Below are 18,334 nucleotides of genomic sequence, written 5' to 3'. Positions count from 1 at the left end.
ACTGTGCGGCTCTACAGCAGGAGATCACAGCCTTCTCCCAAGTATCTAACTCCTCTGTGAACATGGAGAAGAGCGAGGCGTTGTGGCTGGGGAGTGACCGTGATGTCTACTCTGTGCCCTTCAGAACAGTTCAGGATCAGATAAAGATTTTGGGAGTTGTGTTTGGTGCTGTAGATGATGGGAAGGTGAACTGGGAGGAGAAGCTGGTGGTGTGTGAGCGGAAGGTGCAGAGCTGGAGACACTGGAAGCTGACATATCTGGAGAAGATCCGCCTGCTGAAGACCTTCCTGCTCCCACTGTTCCTCTATATCAGTGTGGTGTTCCTGCTGCCAGATATGTTGCTCCCCAGACTTACCAATGTCTTCTTTCACTTCTTGTGGGGCAACAGGGTGAATGTGGTCAGGAGAAACATTGTTTATCTCCCTCATAAGGATGGTGGTCTCGCCATGCCTTGTCCGGAGCTCTTCTTTAATCTTTTGTTTCTCATGAAGAATTTTTCGTTTTGTAAGAATTCAGAGAAGGTGCCATGGTCTTGTTTGTTTAAGAGCCAGATCCAGCAGTTTGTGTCTGTGTGGTCGGTAGGGGACCCCATCAAGAGAATCTCAGGACGACTAAAGAATAATGTTTCTTGGTATGGTGTCCACATAATAAGTAAGGTCGTCAGATGGAGGATCTTGTATGATGACGTCAAGCAGCTTAGTAGGAAGGAGCTGTATAAGAATGTCCTGTCATCTCACTTCAGTGTCCAGGTACAACTGAGGGGCGCGTCGAGTCTGGGTGTAAAATGGGCTGTAAAAAACGTGCTCGATCCCAGAGTTCCCCCTCATATGAGAGACGTAGCGTGGCTGGCACTCCATGGTAAGATGTACGTTAGAGATAATCTAAAGTGCAGGAATGTATCAGACAGATCCTATCCCAGAGAAGAGTGCCCCCATATACTGGAGACGATGGACCATCTGCTGTTAGAGTGCCCCTTCAGTATGCAGGTATGGGAGTCTGTGTCCTTGTCCCTAAAGTTGCCGCACCTGGTGGGACAGTCGTATGGTCAGCTGCTGTACGGAGACTTCCAGCCTGAGCTCAGGGCGTATGACAGAAGCTCTCTGTATATAGTAAATGTGGTGACCATCTACCATCTGTGGTGTGCGCAGTGCTGCCTGCTCATCAATAAGGAAGTCCTGTCCTGTGATACTGTCAGGTACAAGATCCTAGAAAGTCTCAAGGCCGTATATAAGAAGGATATAAAGGGGAACCCAGGGAATGTGAACTGGAGGAACATCCATGTATCGGGATTTGTCAATGTTTGCTAATGCTATTGTTTAAGTGATGTAACAACATTTATCTCCTTTACTATTTATTGCTTTGAGATTTTAATGTAACATTTTTGTAATATATGGTTGCCAGTTTTTAAATAAAAAGATCATTATAGTAGTTATATTCTTGTACATAGGAGCAGTGTTATAGTAGTTATATTCTTGTACATAGGAGCAGTGTTATAGTAGTTATATTCTTGTACATAGGAGCAGTATTATAGTAGTTATATTCTTGTACATAGGGGCAGTATTATAGTAGTTATATTCTTGTATATAGGAGCAGTGTTATAGTAGTTATATTCTTGTACATAGGAGCAGTATTATAGTAGTTATATTCTTGTACATAGGGGCAGTATTATAGTAGTTATATTCTTGTATATAGGGGCAGTATTATAGTAGTTATATTCATGTACATAGGGGCAGTATTATAGTAGTTATATTCATGTAGATAGGGGGCAGTATTATAGTAGTTATATTCTTGTACATAGGGGCAGTATTATAGTAGTTATATTCATGTAGATAGGGGGCAGTATTATAGTAGTTATATTCTTGTACATAGGGGCAGTATTATAGTAGTTATATTCTTGTACATAGGGGGCAGTATTATAGTAGTTATATTCTTGTAGATAGGGGGCAGTATTATAGTAGTTATATTCTTGTACATAGGGGCAGTATTATAGTAGTTATATTCTTGTACTTAGGGAGCAGTATTATAGTAGTTATATTCTTGTACATAGGGGCAGTATTATAGTAGTTATATTCTTGTACATAGGGGCAGTATTATAGTTGTTATATTCTTGTACATAGGAGCAGTGTTATAGTAGTTATATTCTTGTACATAGGGGGCAGTATTATAGTAGTTATATTCTTGTACATAGGGGCAGTATTATAGTAGTTATATTCATGTAGATAGGGGGCAGTATTATAGTAGTTATATTCTTGTACATAGGGGCAGTATTATAGTAGTTATATTCTTGTACATAGGGGGCAGTATTATAGTAGTTATATTCTTGTAGATAGGGGGCAGTATTATAGTAGTTATATTCTTGTACATAGGGGCAGTATTATAGTAGTTATATTCTTGTACATAGGGGGCAGTATTATAGTAGTTATATTCTTGTACTTAGGGAGCAGTATTATAGTAGTTATATTCTTGTACATAGGGGCAGTATTATAGTTGTTATATTCTTGTACATAGGAGCAGTATAGCAGTTATATTCTTGTACATAGGGGCAGTATTATAGTAGTTATATTCTTGTACATAGGGGCAGTATTATAGTTGTTATATTCTTGTACATAGGAGCAGTATAGCAGTTATATTCTTGTACATAGGGGCAGTATTATAGTAGTTATATTCTTGTACATAGGGGGCAGTATTATAGTAGTTATATTCTTGTACATAGGGGGCAGTATTATAGTAGTTATAGTCTTGTACGTAGTGGGCAGTATTATAGTTGTTATATTCTTGTACATAGGAGCAGTATTATAGTAGTTATATTCTTGTACATAGGGGCAGTATTATAGTTGTTATATTCTTGTACATAGGAGCAGTATAGCAGTTATATTCTTGTACATAGGGGCAGTATTATAGTAGTTATATTCTTGTACATAGGGGGCAGTATTATAGTAGTTATATTCTTGTACATAGGGAGCAGTATTATAGTAGTTATATTCTTGTACATAGGGAGCAGTATTATAGTAGTTATATTCTTGTACATAGGAGCAGTATTATAGTAGTTATATTCTTGTACATGGGGGCAGTATTATAGTAGTTATATTCTTGTATATAGGAGCAGTATTATAGTAGTTATATTCTTGTACATAGGGGCAGTATTATAGTAGTTATATTCTTGTACATAGGGGGCAGTATTATAGTAGTTATATTCTTGTACATAGGAGCAGTGTTATAGTAGTTATATTCTTGTACATAGGGGGCAGTATTATAGTAGTTATATTCTTGTACATAGGGGCAGTATTATAGTAGTTATATTCTTGTAGATAGGGGCAGTATTATAGTTGTTATATTCTTGTACATAGGAGCAGTATTATAGTAGTTATATTCTTGTACATAGGGGGAGTATTACAGTTGTTATATTCTTGTACATAGGAGCAGTATTATAGTTGTTATATTCTTGTACATAGGGGCAGTATTATAGTAGTTATGTTCTTGTACATAGGAGCAGTATTATAGTAGTTATATTCTTGTACATAGGAGCAGTATTATAGTACTTATATTCTTGTACATAGGGGCAGTATTATAGTAGTTATATTCTTGTACATAGCGGCAGTATTATAGTAGTTATATTCTTGTATATAAAAAAGAGGCATTCAAAGAAAAGAACACGGTCCCTACAGCCAAACATGGCGGAGGTTCCCTGATGTTTTGGGGTTGCTTTGCTGCCTCTGGCTCAGGACTGCTTGACCGTGTGCATGGCATTATGAAGTCTGAAGACTACCAACAAATTTTGGAGCATAATGTAGGGCCCAGTGTGAGAAAGCTGGGTCTCCCTCAGAAGTCATGCGTCTTCCAGCAGGACAATGACCCAAAACACACTTCAAAAAGCACTAGAAAATGGTTTGAGAGAAAGCACTGGAGACTTCTAAGGTGGCCAGCAATGAGTCCAGACCTGAATCCCATAGAACACCTGTGGAGAGATCTAAAAATGGCAGTTTGGAGAAGGCACCCTTCAAATATCAGGGACCTGGAGCAGTTTGCCAAAGAAGAATGGTCTAAAATTCCAGCAGAGCATTGTAAGAAACTCATTGATGGTCACCGGAAGCGGTTGGTCGCAGTTATTTTGGCTAAAGGTTGTGCAACCAAGTATTAGGCTGAGGGTGCCAATACTTTTGTCTGGCCCATTTTTGGAGTTTTGTGTGAAATGATCAATGTTTTGCTTTTTGCTTCATTCTCTTTTGTGTTTTTTCATTTAAGACATATTAAATGAAGATAATAATACCAAAGAATTTGTGTTTGCAATCATTTTCAGGAAGAAACTGAGTATTATCTGACAAAATTGCAGGAGTGTCAATACTTTTGGCCACAACTGTAGGGGCAGTATTATAGTAGTTATATTCTTGTACTTAGGGGCAGTATTATAGTAGTTATATTCATGTACATAGGAGCAGTATTATAGTAGTTTTATTCTTGTACATAGGAGCAGTACTATAGTAGTTATATTCTTGTACATAGGGGCAGTATTATAGTAGTTTTATTCTTGTACATAGGAGCAGTATTATAGTAGTTATATTCTTGTACATAGGGGGCAGTATTATAGTAGTTATATTCTTGTACATAGGGAGCAGTATTATAGTAGTTATATTCTTGTACATAGGAGCAGTATTATAGTAGTTATATTCTTGTACATAGGAGCAGTACTATAGTAGTTATATTCTTGTACATAGGGGCAGTATTATAGTAGTTATATTCTTGTACATAGGGGCAGTATTATAGTAGTTTTATTCTTGTACATAGGAGCAGTACTATAGTAGTTATATTCTTGTACATAGGAGCAGTATTATAGTAGTTATATTCTTGTACATAGGGGGCAGTATTATAGTAGTTATATTCTTGTACATAGGGGGCAGTATTATAGTAGTTATATTCTTGTACATAGGAGCAGTACTATAGTAGTTATATTCTTGTACATAGGGGCAGTATTATAGTAGTTATATTCTTGTACATAAGAGCAGTATTATAGTAGTTATATTCTTGTACGTAGGGGCAGTATTATAGTAGTTATATTCTTGTACATAGGAGCAGTATTATAGTAGTTGTATTCTTGTACGTAGGGGCAGTATTATAGTAGTTGTATTCTTGTACATAGGAGCAGTATTATAGCCGTTATATTCTTGTACGTAGGGGCAGTATTATAGTAGTTATATTCTTGTACATAGGAGCAGTATTATAGTAGTTATATTGTTGTACATAGGAGCAGTATTATAGTAGTTATATTCTTGTACATAGGAGCAGTATTATAGTAGTTATATTCTTGTACATAGGGGGCAGTATTATAGTAGTTATATATATTCTTGTACATAGGAGCAGTATTATAGTAGTTATATTGTTGTACATAGGAGCAGTATTATAGTAGTTATATTCTTGTACATAGGGGCAGTATTATAGTAGTTATATTCCTGTACATAGGGGGCAGTATTATAGTAGTTATATTCTTGTACATAGGAGCAGTATTATAGTAGTTATATTCTTGTACATAGGAGCAGTATTATAGTAGTTATATTCTTGTGCATAGGGGCAGTATTATAGCAGTTATATTCTTGTACGTAGGGGCAGTATTATAGTAGTTATATTCATGTACATAGGGGCAGTATTATAATAGTTTTATTTCTGTACATTGGGGGCAGTACTTTAGATGTCACTTCCCCCCTCTCTGATGTATCAGCTGAGCATGTAATCACTCTGGATTCTCCGCTCTTTGGCGGTGCTGTGATAATTGCACTGTACCTGTCTTTGAAGAATCTTCGAAATCCAAAGGCAACCAGCTTGAGCAGAGCTTCAAAAACAAAGACGATGGTGAAGATATAGTTACAGTATTTCAGAGCCTCGTCCAGGGACTAGAAGAAAACATGAACATGGAGAGATTAGTTATTTTCACATAAACATGATCCCATCTGGTTTTGCTGAGATTAAACCCTTCCTTGAACCGCGTGACCCCACTTATAGAGAGGATGTGTGTAATCGCACCAGAACTTGTTCTTCTGTTCTCTTCTTGTTTGTTATCGTCTGGCCAAATACTTCAAAAACAGCAAATGAGGCCAAAATATTATGAGAAGCAGATGGATTGGCAGGATCATTTACGTAATCCGACACGAAAGGCTACATGAATTATGCATGACAACATGGTTGCACAAGATGGGGGGCAGAAGCGGAACTCCGGCACTGACATACTATCTTCATGGTGATCAGATTGCCAGGTTTATCTGAATAATCTTTAAAGAATCAGAAATACAAGCCATAGCAACATGCCATCCATCGCTTGGTATTTTTGTTATTAAATTTACCAAGGTGTCCCCTCTACTAGAACAGTAAAATGGCCCCAGTCACCAGGAACTGAAAATCTCAATGCTGAAGAGAGCCAATTTCTCTTCTACGTGTCCAGAAGTTTTTGGCCTTGGTCATTGTTACTTAATGGCTTGATGCCTCGATCTTTGGGCTTGTTGCTTCCACGTCCTTGTCCATAGTCTCCATTGGTTGGTTTGGTCTGTGTCCTACTAACCCCGCATGCATATGGTCTTTTTATTGGTCTATGGTGATAGACTAGCCACCTACACGCAAGGGAGGCCAACCCTTCTTAGATGGATTAGATCTCCAAATGGCTATCCATTGACTTTCATTTCCTAAGAGATGGGATCCCAATCATCATCAGTTCCTACCCTCTCTATATAAATTGTGAATAGAAGACCCATATGGTGATAGGAAAGATATCAGGTAGGGAACTGAAGACTCCTGTGCACCTGGTGGTCTACCAGTTCTTCTGCCTGATCCAGTAGTCACTTTAAGCAGCCTTGACTGGAGTGGTTGGTGAAGGAGGGCTATTAAATTGACACGTCCTCCCTATATTCTGCCTCAAAGGGTGAGAAAAGGTTTTCAATGTAAAGCGTTTCATAGCGTGGTCTACAGGGTTGTCTCGCTACCTACCTTGGGTTGGTTGTAGTGCTCCATAGACATGGTGATAACATTGATACCAATGATGAAGGTGATGAAGAGGTCCAAGTAGTGGCTGGTGCACAGTGAATGTATGTATTTCCGGGTCGGGGAATAGTCTGCGTAGTACGGTCTCCTCTGGGCCTCTGTGTGAAAAATGTAAGAGCCGCAAAGTGAAATATTAGCAGGTCGGTGAGGAACATGTGGATTTCAGACATTGAAAAAGCACAAACAGCTGGAGGACGTTGCAGGACAGACCGATGGCGGACAAGATGGATGGATAGACAGATATACAGACAGAACATAGTACTAGGCTGACCTAAAAACTACACCAACAAACCAGAATTATGGGGTTATCTCCGCGATGAGAGCACAGATATAGCAGAGATGAATGTGTGTGTAATTGGATTCTCATTGAATGCTGGCACTATTTGTGGCACTATCCATAGGGAGGCTCTGGATGGCATTATTAATGACAGCAGTGTCATTCTGCAGTAATTATATTGGAGGTCTGGTTGGCACGACTCGTGGGGGAACTCTGGAAGGCTCTATTTCTGAAGACACTTTGGCACTAGCCATGGGGTTGTTGGGAATGGCACTATTCATGGTGATTGTCACGAGTCTTTACCACTCAGTGGTTTGATGCCTCGGCCTTTGGTTTGGATGATTCAGTGACCCCGTCCTTGTTGTCCAGTGCTTGGTTGCTTTCCATCCCACCTGCCCCCACATGTTTGTGGTCATCTCCTCTGCTTTATGGGAGCTATCGAGAAAGCATATCCAGTTTGGATGGCGCTATTCACGTAGGCACTCTGATTGACACTACTCATGGTGGACAATCTTCTTGAGTTTGCATATGTCTGTACATATTTTGAAGGTGAGACAGAGGCTGACCTGTGCCTTGCTATGTGTGACCCTACTCTGACAGTAGCCAAATATCCAGTTTATGTGCCCAGACAAACAATCTCCAGGAACTTGGCTCAAGAGGACAAAAAAAGAAAAGAAGTGCAATGTGTTTCTGGAAATAGATCGCTTGCTCTTCTGGATGCATTGACTAGGAACAAGACATGTCAGCAGGACTGCAGATCAACATCTTGGTAAGACAATGTGCAGGTCTCCTCAAGCACCCAAATCCAACTATACATGGGGCATATACAAGCCTGAATCCGCCTGCAGCTGCCAGACGTCCCAGAGTGCGATCTACACGGTTCAGAGGAGCTGCCCATGCTTGTTATATGCCAATGCATCCGCCTAACAATGTTCCTCGTGGTAAGGTTGGGTACAATTGGGTCATGACTGGCCGACACTACTGGAATCTCCTGATCACTTAGTTTTGGGTTGCCAATAATTTGGGTTCATTTTACAGAAATTGCACTAAGCACATATTAGGAAGGAGGGAAGGAAAGGTTGTGCTCAAGTAGTTTAGGGATTGGTAGAGGATATGTGAAATTAAATTATGGGATTGTGGAGCTGTGTACTTGTAGCACTGTGGTGCTGTGAACTTGTAGAACTGTGGAGCTGTGCACTTGTAGGACTGTGGAGCTGTGCACTTGTAGGACTGTGGAGCTGTGCACTTGTAGAACTGTGGAGCTGTGCACTTGTAGAACTGTGGTGCTGTGCACTTGTAGAACTGTGGTGCTGTGCACTTGTAGAACTGTGGTGCTGTGCACTTGTAGAACTGTGGTGCTGTGCACTTGCAGGACTGGTGCTGTGCACTTGTAGAACTGTGGTGCTGTGCACTTGTAGAACTGTGGTGCTGTGCACTTGTAGAACTGTGGTGCTGTGCACTTGCAGGACTGGTGCTGTGCACTTGAAGGACTGTGGTGCTGTGCACTTGTAGGACTGTGGAGCTGTGCACTTGTAGGACTGTGGTGCTGTGCACTTGTAGGACTGTGGTGCTGTGCACTTGTAGGACTGTGGTGCTGTGCACTTGTAGGACTGTGGAGCTGTGCACTTGTAGTACTGCGGTGCTGTACACTTGTAGGACTGCGGAGCTGTGCACTTGTAGGACTGCGGTGCTGTGCACTTGTAGGACTGCGGAGCTGTGCACTTGTAGGACTGCGGAGCTGTGCACTTGTAGGACTGCGGTGCTGTGCACTTGTAGGACTGCGGTGCTGTGCACTTGTAGGACTGCGGAGCTGTGCACTTGTAGGACTGCGGAGCTGTGCACTTGTAGGACTGCGGAGCTGTGTACTTTTAGGACTGTGGTGCTGTGTACTTTTAGGACTGTGGAGCTGTGTACTTTTAGGACTGTGGAGCTGAGCATTTTTAGGACTGTGGAGCTGAGCATTTTTAGGACTGTGGAGCTGAGCATTTTTAGGACTGTGGAGCTGAGCATTTTTAGGACTGTGGAGCTGAGCATTTTTAGGACTGTGGAGCTGAGCATTTTTAGGACTGTGGAGCTGAGCATTTTTAGGACTGTGAAGCTGAGCATTTTTAGGACTGTGAAGCTGAGCACTTTTAGGACTGTGGAGCTGAGCACTTTTAGGACTGTGGAGCTGTGCACTTTTAGGACTGTGGAGCTGTGCACTTTTAGGACTGTGGAGCTGTGCACTTGACCTTTCTGGATCATGAGACTGTGTTTTAGGACTGTGGAGCTTCTCAATTGTAGGAAAGTGGATTTATTCTCTTCTTTTGGGGCTAGAATTGTGCACTTGTAGGACACCGTTATTCTGCTGGGTCTGGGGGGCTATACACTAGTGGGATAAGACTTCAGAGCTGCCTCCTCTGGACCACACATGATCCAGGAATGTTATCATTTTACTTCTATTAAAATGTGACCATCATTATTGTTGTTAGTTTTGTATCATCCCAAAGTTTGGAACGTCTATAATCTCTCTGGATTGTCAGACATTTACAGTGTATTTTAGGACGAACATAAATGCTTCATCATTTGATCTGCTTAAGCTTCTGCGGTCGGCAACTGTACGGAGATAATGTATTTTTAATGCTCTGGAGACGAGAAAAAGACGAGTAATTACCCAAAAGAGATGAAAGCTCCTCTGCATGGAGATCATCATTTTACTTTATGACTAAATCTCTGAGATAATTGACTTTTCATGTATCAGGCTGGACTCCGTCCTGGCACCTGGGCATTAACTAGTGTACCCTGAAGCTTGTGTACACAATCTAAACTATTACTTTACAAAACTTTTTTATTCTAAAACTCTGAGATATCTAGGAACATTACAATAAGATGAACACTAGATCGAGTGAGGGGCAAGGTGACCACATCTGGTGCCAATGATGGAGATACATCCAACCATAGACAGTAAATTTCTAATGGATCTTCGGAAGATCTGATAAGATCTCCTGGACCACATCGGGCATCCACTTCAGAAGATAAATTGTCAATGTTAGATTCCTGAATTGTAGTGATCCAGGATGGTCATGATGTCCTCTGTTCTCACTGAAGGCTTCATGCCAACGTTGCCTCCATGCACTGACTTGACTAGCTGCTAAATCTCATCAGTTTCCCAAGATGGAAAGATGTAGAGGTTGGTCACTGGCCACACCACTGCAGTTTAAGGGAACAATGTGGGGGCAAGGCTTAAGGTAAAGACCTTTCTGACAAGCCCAAATCATGACAACGAATATTGTTGAGAGAGATGACCTTCCATGATATATAGGGCTGTCATTTAGATAAAGGTGAGCCATTTCACTGTTCAAGGTCTATAGTTCTTGCTCCAGAAATTGTTCTATCAAGATTGCACCATGTATGGTCAGCCTGTGGTACAAAAATTACACATCCTTCCCCCAAATGAACTAGATCAAATGGTCATCTCTCCAAAGTTCATGGAATGACTCTCATGCAAAACACAAAATCAAAGTCATGCAAAGCTTATCACAGGCTGCGCGATCTGCGGGAGGACGTAGCCGAGGAGGGTGTAGACCAAGTCTCAAAGCCCTCTAATACTCTTGTGACTACATTCATAGACATACGGTGACCATTCTGTGGCATATTCACAGTCTTCTCCCCCCCCTTCCCTAAATATTTTGGTATGGTCCACATTGCAGAAAACTGGAGAATTTGCAGTTGTCCTATTCTATCCTCCCTACGTGACTTGTCATGGTCACATCTCCGAGTGGCACAGCCATGATTTAAGCACAGCATGATCCCGGAAAACATGGATACCATTGGACAATACACAACACAAAGGACACATCTTTCTGAGACGGCCTACAACGTGACTGAGAGCCGGAAATCCTTCACCTGCGGGAAACTGAGACTGGAGGTTTCCTAATAATTCAATTCTGACTGCAGTTCGATTAGACTCTAAAGCTGGTGACTAAGCCCATTATTGGTCCAGCCTTATGGCCTGGTGATGATGGTGATCAGTTCTGATGATTGGAAGAGCTGAATATCATTGGATAACGCATGTTCCCGCCTTAAGGCATGGAGCGTACCCCATACCGCAGGTTTAGATCTTAGACTTTAGATGCTCTTGACAATTTGACTTGTTAGAAAGTGCAGAATTAATGTCAGGTTCTGAATCCTATGGAAAATCCAGAAGCTTTAATGTGACTGATTTCATATCAGGAATATTCCAAAGCCTAAGAAGAAGCATTTTTTTTTTTAAATAAAATTATACGTCACATCCCCTTTAAATCCGAAGTGATTGCCCTCACTTATAAGACTGAAATATCCTGGAGCAATTCTGTCCAAAAATATTTGACGCGTGTTTGACAGCACCATTAACTGGGAGAAAATCGTTCTCCTTCCTCCGCAGTAAAATCTATATCCATCCGTCACTTGTCTGCGGCCTCCATCACACGTGGTCCAGATTGGGGCCGTGTCCGTGTTTAACACCAAAAGGCCCCCTGTGAAATTGCTAAAAAGTTTCCAAACAAATCTTATGAAAAACTGAAAGTCTGAGAATGAGGATAACTCCCAATCATCTACAGAGCGTGGGGGGATTTGTGCGCCCCCAGCGGGACCCTTCAGTGTAGTATGTAGTGTGGATGGGCGAGCTCTGCTACTCTCTAATATACGTTGTGTTTCATTTTCTCACTAATTTCAAGAACTTTGCTTGTTGTCAGTGACTGAAAGCATTCTGCCCAGATGCTGTACAGACCGAAAATGGGAGCAATGACGTCACTAGGTTGTGTCTGCTGGGGGCGTCACGGTCTACTCCTGTTACAGACTGGAGTAGCACATGGGGGGATTTGGGTTAGGCCAGCAGTTATATATACTGTCGATCAGGTAGGCATTAGGCAGTGTTCGGGCAACATTTTACCCACAAGGTTTATTAGCTCCATAAACCCCGGAGCCGGGCTCCGGCACAAAGGTAAGCAGTAGTACAACACATACGGCAGACCAATACTCCGGCAGGCACACATCCAATACTCCGGCAGACACACTCGCTGACTCGGGCATTATCTATTTCAGCGCGAGATCCTGGCTTGTCTCTCTCCCAGCTACATTTCACATTTTGGTTGGCCTCTTCACCAGACTTCACATATTCTACTCTGCTACATCCATTTCTTATATATAGTAATTATGAGTCAGTACTTGGGGCAATCTGTGGGGGCATCATAATGTGTGGGGGGCTGAGGGGGCACCAAACTGTGTGGGATGGAGAGGGCTATGGTGAAGATCATCCTTGGGCTTTGTGTAGAAGGTACGATGATGTCACTATGGGACACACACAGCATAGGGAGCATGTCTGCTACACTCCTTGTGGGAATAAGGCTAGGTTAGAATTTTTTTTATTGCCAATGAGATGGAATGGAGGCACACAATACTGGGAGTAAGAAGGCACTGTGGGGGATCTTACTGTGTGTGTGGCACTATGGGGGAATCATATAGTCTGGAGGCATCATACTGTGTGTGGGGCACTATGGGGGCATCATACTGTGTGTGGGGCACTGAGGGGACAACATACAGTGTGGGGGCATCATACTGTGGGGGCATCATACACTGTGGGGGCATTATATAGTGTGGGGGACACTGTGGGGGCATCAAACTGTGGGGCACTATGGGGGCATCATACTGTGTGTGTGGGGCACTGAGGTGACATCATACTATGTGTGGGGCACTGAGGGGGCATCATACTGTGTGTGGGGCACTGAGGGTACATCATACAGTGTGTGGGGCACTGAGGAGACCTCATACTGTGTGGGGCACTATGGGGGCATCATACTGTGTGTGTGGGGCACGGAGGGGACATCGTACTGTGTGTGGGGCACTGAGGGGACATCGTACTGTGTGTGGGGCACTGAGGGGGCATCATACTGTGTGGAGTACTGAGGGGGCATCATACTGTGTGTGGGGCACTGAGGGGTCATCATACTGTGTGGGGTACTAAGGGGGCATCATACTGTGTGTGGGGTACTGAGGGGGCATCATATTGTGTGTGGGGAACTGAGGGGACATCATACTGTGTGTGGGGCACTGAGGGGACATCATACTGTGTGTGGGGCACTGAGGGGACATCATACTGTGTGGGGGAACGGAGGGGACATCATACTGTGTGTGGGGCATGGAGGGGACATCATACTATGTGTGGGGCACTGAGGGGACATCATACTGTGTGTGGGGCATGGCGAGGACATCATACTGTGTGTGGGGCATGGTGGGGGCATCATACTGTGTGTGGGGCACGGCGGGGACATCATACTGTGTGTGGGGCACGGAGGGGGCATCATACTGTGTGTGGGGCACGGAGGGGGCATCATACTGTGTGTGGGGCACTGAGGGGTCATCATACTGTGTGGGGTACTGAGGGGTCATCATACTGTGTGGGGTACTGAGGGGGCATCATATTGTGTGTGGGGTACTGAGGGGGCATCATATTGTGTGTGGGGCACTGAGGGGACATCAAACTGTGTGTGGGGAACTGAGGGGACATCATACTGTGTGTGGGGCACAGAGGGGGCATCATACTGTGTGGGTTACTGAGGGGGCATCATACTGTGTGTGGGGCACTGAAGGGGCATCATACTGTGTGGGGTACTGAGGGGGCATCATGTTGTGTGTGGGGCACTGAGGGGACATCAAACTGTGTGTGGGGCACTGAGGGGACATTATACTGTGTGTGGGGCACTGAGGGGACATTTTACTGTGTGTGGGGCACTGAGGAGACAACATACTGTGTGGGGCACTGATGGGGAATCATACTGTGTGTGGGGCACTGTGGAGGCATCATACAGTGAGTGTGGGAATCATACTGTGGTTGGAGCACTGCGTGAGCTTCGTGCTATTTGTTGAGCACTGTAGGAGCATTATACTGGCTACTGTAAGGGCATCATAATGTATAACTTTGTGTGAGCATCATGTGAGGGTGCGCTATGAGGGCATCATATTGTGTGGGCAGCACTGTGAAAGCATCATACTGTGTGGAGGCATTGTATTGTAAGGACATGATATTTTTTAAGGAAGGCATTGAGGGAGTATAATTGTGTGGGGAACTATGGGGGTATAATACTGTGTGGGCAGTATTTTGTGGGCATCATCTGTGGGCAGCAGTGTGGCCGCATCATACTATTTGGAAGGGCATAAATGGGGTAACAAACGGTGTGGGAACACTAGGAGCATTATTAGGGACACAAAAAAGCCTGGGCGGGTATAGTTGTTAAAAAAAACAACTTGCTGCAGCGAGCCGTGTGCACCACAATATTTGTCCCTCCTTCTTGTCTTTCAAATTTGAGACCTTTTAGTATGGGCACCTAACGTTCACATAGCCAGCACCCCACATCATGGGACTGGATCTTAATCTTCTTCGCTCCCCTCGCATCCCTTACAGGAGAGACCATGGGCCATCAACTTGGTTAAAATGCCTTGAAATCTGTATTGTCGAAAAATGAGATCTGTCCCATTATCAGATTTCATCAGTCGATTACCTAAACTTTCAAAAATGAAAACTCATAGCAACAAATCAGAGCTCAGCTTTCATTTTTTAAACTGCTCTGGTAAAATGAAAGCTGCGCTGTGATTGGTTGCTATGAGCAACAAAGATGCTTGATAAATCTGCTCCCATGATGGGATGTCCATCACGACTGACCCATAGTCGCCCCACAGACCCATTGGTGCAAGTCTTGTTTAAACGGAATCATCAGAAAATGCCCGGTCTTTTAAATTAAGATTTTACGTTAAATATTAACAATTGTCAATGATTTTTCTTTCTTATGTCACTATGTATGTAAGACTCCTGAAAAGATGTAGTTTTCACGCTGAGCCTTATAGTAGTCTGACATCTTCTGTGACATGTAAAAGTTTGGGCACCCCCTGGTCAAAATTACTGTTATTGTGAACAGTTAAGCAAGTTGAAGATTAAATTATCTCTAAAAGGCCTAAAGTTACAGACGACACAATTCATTTGTATTTAAGGCAAAAAAATATACCGCATATATACGGTAGTCATTTTTTTCATTAAAAAATTTACAAAAAGGAAAATGGGCCTATGCAAATGTTTGTACACCCTGCATGGTTAGTAGCTAGTAGCGCCCCCTTTTGCAAGTATCACAGCTTGTAAACATTTTTTGTAGCCAGACAAGAATATTTCAGTTCTTGTTTGAGGGATTTTCATCCATTATTCCTTGGACAATTCTTCCAGCTCTGTGAGATTCCTGGGCTGTCTTGCTTCCTTCTTCTTTTTTGAGGTTTAGCCACAGATTTTCAATGAGGTTCAGATCAGGGGACTGTGAGGGCCATTGTAAAACCTTCAATTTGGGCCTTTTGAGGCCGTCTATTGTGGATTGTGACGTGTGTTTAGGATCATTATTGATTTGTAGAAGCCATCCTCTTCCTCTTTTCACCTTCAGCTTTTTACAATGGTGTTATGTTTGAACCAAGAATTTGTGGAAATTTTTCATTGAATCCATTCGTCCCTCTACCCGTGAAATGTTCTTCATGTCATTGGTTGCAACACAACCCCAAAGCCTGATTGATCCTCCCCCATGCATTATGGTCGGCCAGATGTTCTTTTTCTTATGTTCTGGGCCCTTTTTTTTCCATACACACCTTTGATCATTGTGGCTACAAAGTTCTATTTTATCCTCATCGTCCCACAGGACTTGTTTCCAAAATGCATCAGGCTTGTTTAGATGTTCTCTTGCATAGTTTTGATGCTGAATTTTATGGTGAGGATGCAGGAGAGGTTTTCTTCTGATAACTCTTCCATGAAGGCCATATTGGTGCAGATGTCTCTAAACAGTAGAACAATGTACCACAACTCCAGAGTCTGCTAAATCTTTCTGAAGGTCTTTTGCAGTCAAGTGGGAGTTTTTATTTGTCTTTCTAGCAATCCTACAATCATCTCTCACTGAAATTTTGCTTGGTCTTCCAGACCTTATCTTGACCGCCACTGTTCCTGGTAACTGCCATTTCTTACATTTCGAATTGAGGAAAGAGCAACTTAAAAACACGTTGCTATCTTCTTCCAGCCTTTTACTGCTTTGTGGGCCTCCACCATTTTCATTTTCAGACTGCTAGGCAGCGGCTTAGAAGAACCCATGGTTGCTGGTTTTTGGCACAAGGTTAGAGGAGGCTGGGTTTTTATAAAGTTGGAAAATTTGCATCACCCGGCCTTTCCTAACGATGATGGTGAACAAGCCATAACCCTAACAGGCTAATTAAGGTCTGAAGCCTTGGTCAAAGTTATCTGAATACACAAATCTCCAATGTGGACAAGCTTTTGCATCAGCCCATTTTCCTTTTTGTAATTTTTAAAATGAAAAAAAAAATGACAATATATGTTTTTTTGCCTAAAATATAAAGGAAATGTGTCATCTTTAACTTTAAGCCTTTGAGATCATTTCATCTTCAAGTTGCTTAACTGTTTACAATAACAGTAATTTTGACCAGGGGTGCCCAAACTTTTACATGCCACTGTATATAAAGATAACATAGGATCCACCATTTACTATAGGTGATGTCACAGATCACCTTCTCCCCCTCCTATACAATGACTGATAACACCTCTACATACAGTAGATAAGCTAGGATCCACCATTTACAATAGGTGATGTCACAGCTCACCTCCTTCTCCTGTACAATCACTGATAACACCTCTACATACAGTAAATAACACAGGATCCACCATTCACAATAGGCAATGTCACAGCTCACCTCCTCCTGTACAATGACTGATAACACCTCTACATACAGTAAATAACACAGGATCCACCATTCACAATAGGCAATGTCACAGCTCACCTCCTCCTGTACAATGACTGATAACACCTATATTCACAGTAGCTAACACAAGATTCACCACACCATTCAAAATAGATGTCACAGCTCACCTCCTCCTCCTGTTCAGTGACTGATAACTCCTCTATATAGTAGATAAAACAGGATTCACCACTCACAATAGGTGATGTTACAGCTCACCTCCTCCTCCTGTACAATGACTGATAACACCTCTATATACAGTAGATTACACAGGGCCCACCACTCACAATAGGTGATGACACATGTGAAGAAAAGCCCACCGCTGCCACCAATATGTGACGAACGGGCGAGACCGCTGCCACCAAATTGTGACAGACAGCGGACCCTGTGCCACCAATAGGTCACGATCCCACCACCGACACGAGTTTGTCTGCGGACGGAGGGACGTGATGCACTGCCGGAACACGGCTATCACAGGCACAGTGGGGCTTATCTTAGCTATCCCACCACCGGCACCACGTGACAAAATACAGCATGCTAATCTTGCTCTAACAATTTACCGCAGAGGGGTATTTTGGTTGCCCCACCACTGCTAACAACTTTCCAAGAACTGCGGGGATTTATGTATATGCCACTTTCTCAGTTCCACTTTGGAACTCGCAGCTCTCCGGCGCCCCCCTTACCCTCAGGTCAGTCAGGGAACTGCACCTAGGATAATTAGTTGCTGGACGGGCTGCTTGTTGTGCACGGGCCGCTAGACTACTGCAGTAAGGGAATTATCAATGCTGTGGCCGCAGCCCCTCATTCAGCATGTAATACCCGTCTGTACTGCCAGCTAGCCTAGCCAGCCGCGCACACCACGCTGCCACCAGCCATGCTTTACTTAATCAAAGAGTTAATTAAGAGGGTCCGTGACAAACCCCAAATTAGTAGCGATTATCTACAAAAGGCGCATAGTTCGTTTCTTAGAGCATGGAGACAGAGCTAATAGATTTTTACCATTTATTCCCAAAAGGGCAGTGATTACATAGATAAAGAATTGTTACAAAATTGAGACATTTGTACAGATACAAATATAACATAAAGGGATTAAAAGACAGAAAGTAACACTCACATATGTTCAGTCGGTATCAGGCAGACCATGTGGGGGGAGAAGGCGGAGCCACACGTCTCCACTCATGTGCACGTCTCGTCAGCACGGACTCTGTAGCTCCAACTGACTGGAATTTGGTAGGGAATACCTATAGCCTA

At 42.8% G+C, this 18,334-nt stretch overlaps 1 protein-coding gene across 5 annotated transcripts in view; it reads right to left on the bottom strand.

The window, feature by feature from the left end:
• The window catches only part of CACNA1H (calcium voltage-gated channel subunit alpha1 H), a 256,461-nt gene that overhangs the window by 47,581 nt on the left and 190,546 nt on the right, over nucleotides 1-18,334 (bottom strand). For all 5 annotated transcript variants that reach the window (XM_073558450.1, XM_073558454.1, XM_073558453.1 and 2 more), the window contains exons 24-25: nucleotides 6,967-7,118; nucleotides 5,773-5,882 (exon numbers count right to left, since the gene is read on the bottom strand). In XM_073558450.1, coding sequence (XP_073414551.1) covers nucleotides 5,773-5,882; nucleotides 6,967-7,118 — 262 coding nt within the window. The remainder of the gene's footprint in view (nucleotides 1-5,772; nucleotides 5,883-6,966; nucleotides 7,119-18,334) is intronic.

This window comes from Dendrobates tinctorius, unplaced genomic scaffold (assembly GCF_039654945.1).
Source record: "Dendrobates tinctorius isolate UK_male_01 unplaced genomic scaffold, ASM3965494v1 ptg000257l, whole genome shotgun sequence".
NCBI lineage: Eukaryota > Metazoa > Chordata > Amphibia > Anura > Dendrobatidae > Dendrobates > Dendrobates tinctorius.
This window is presented reverse-complemented; position numbering and strand designations above follow the sequence as displayed.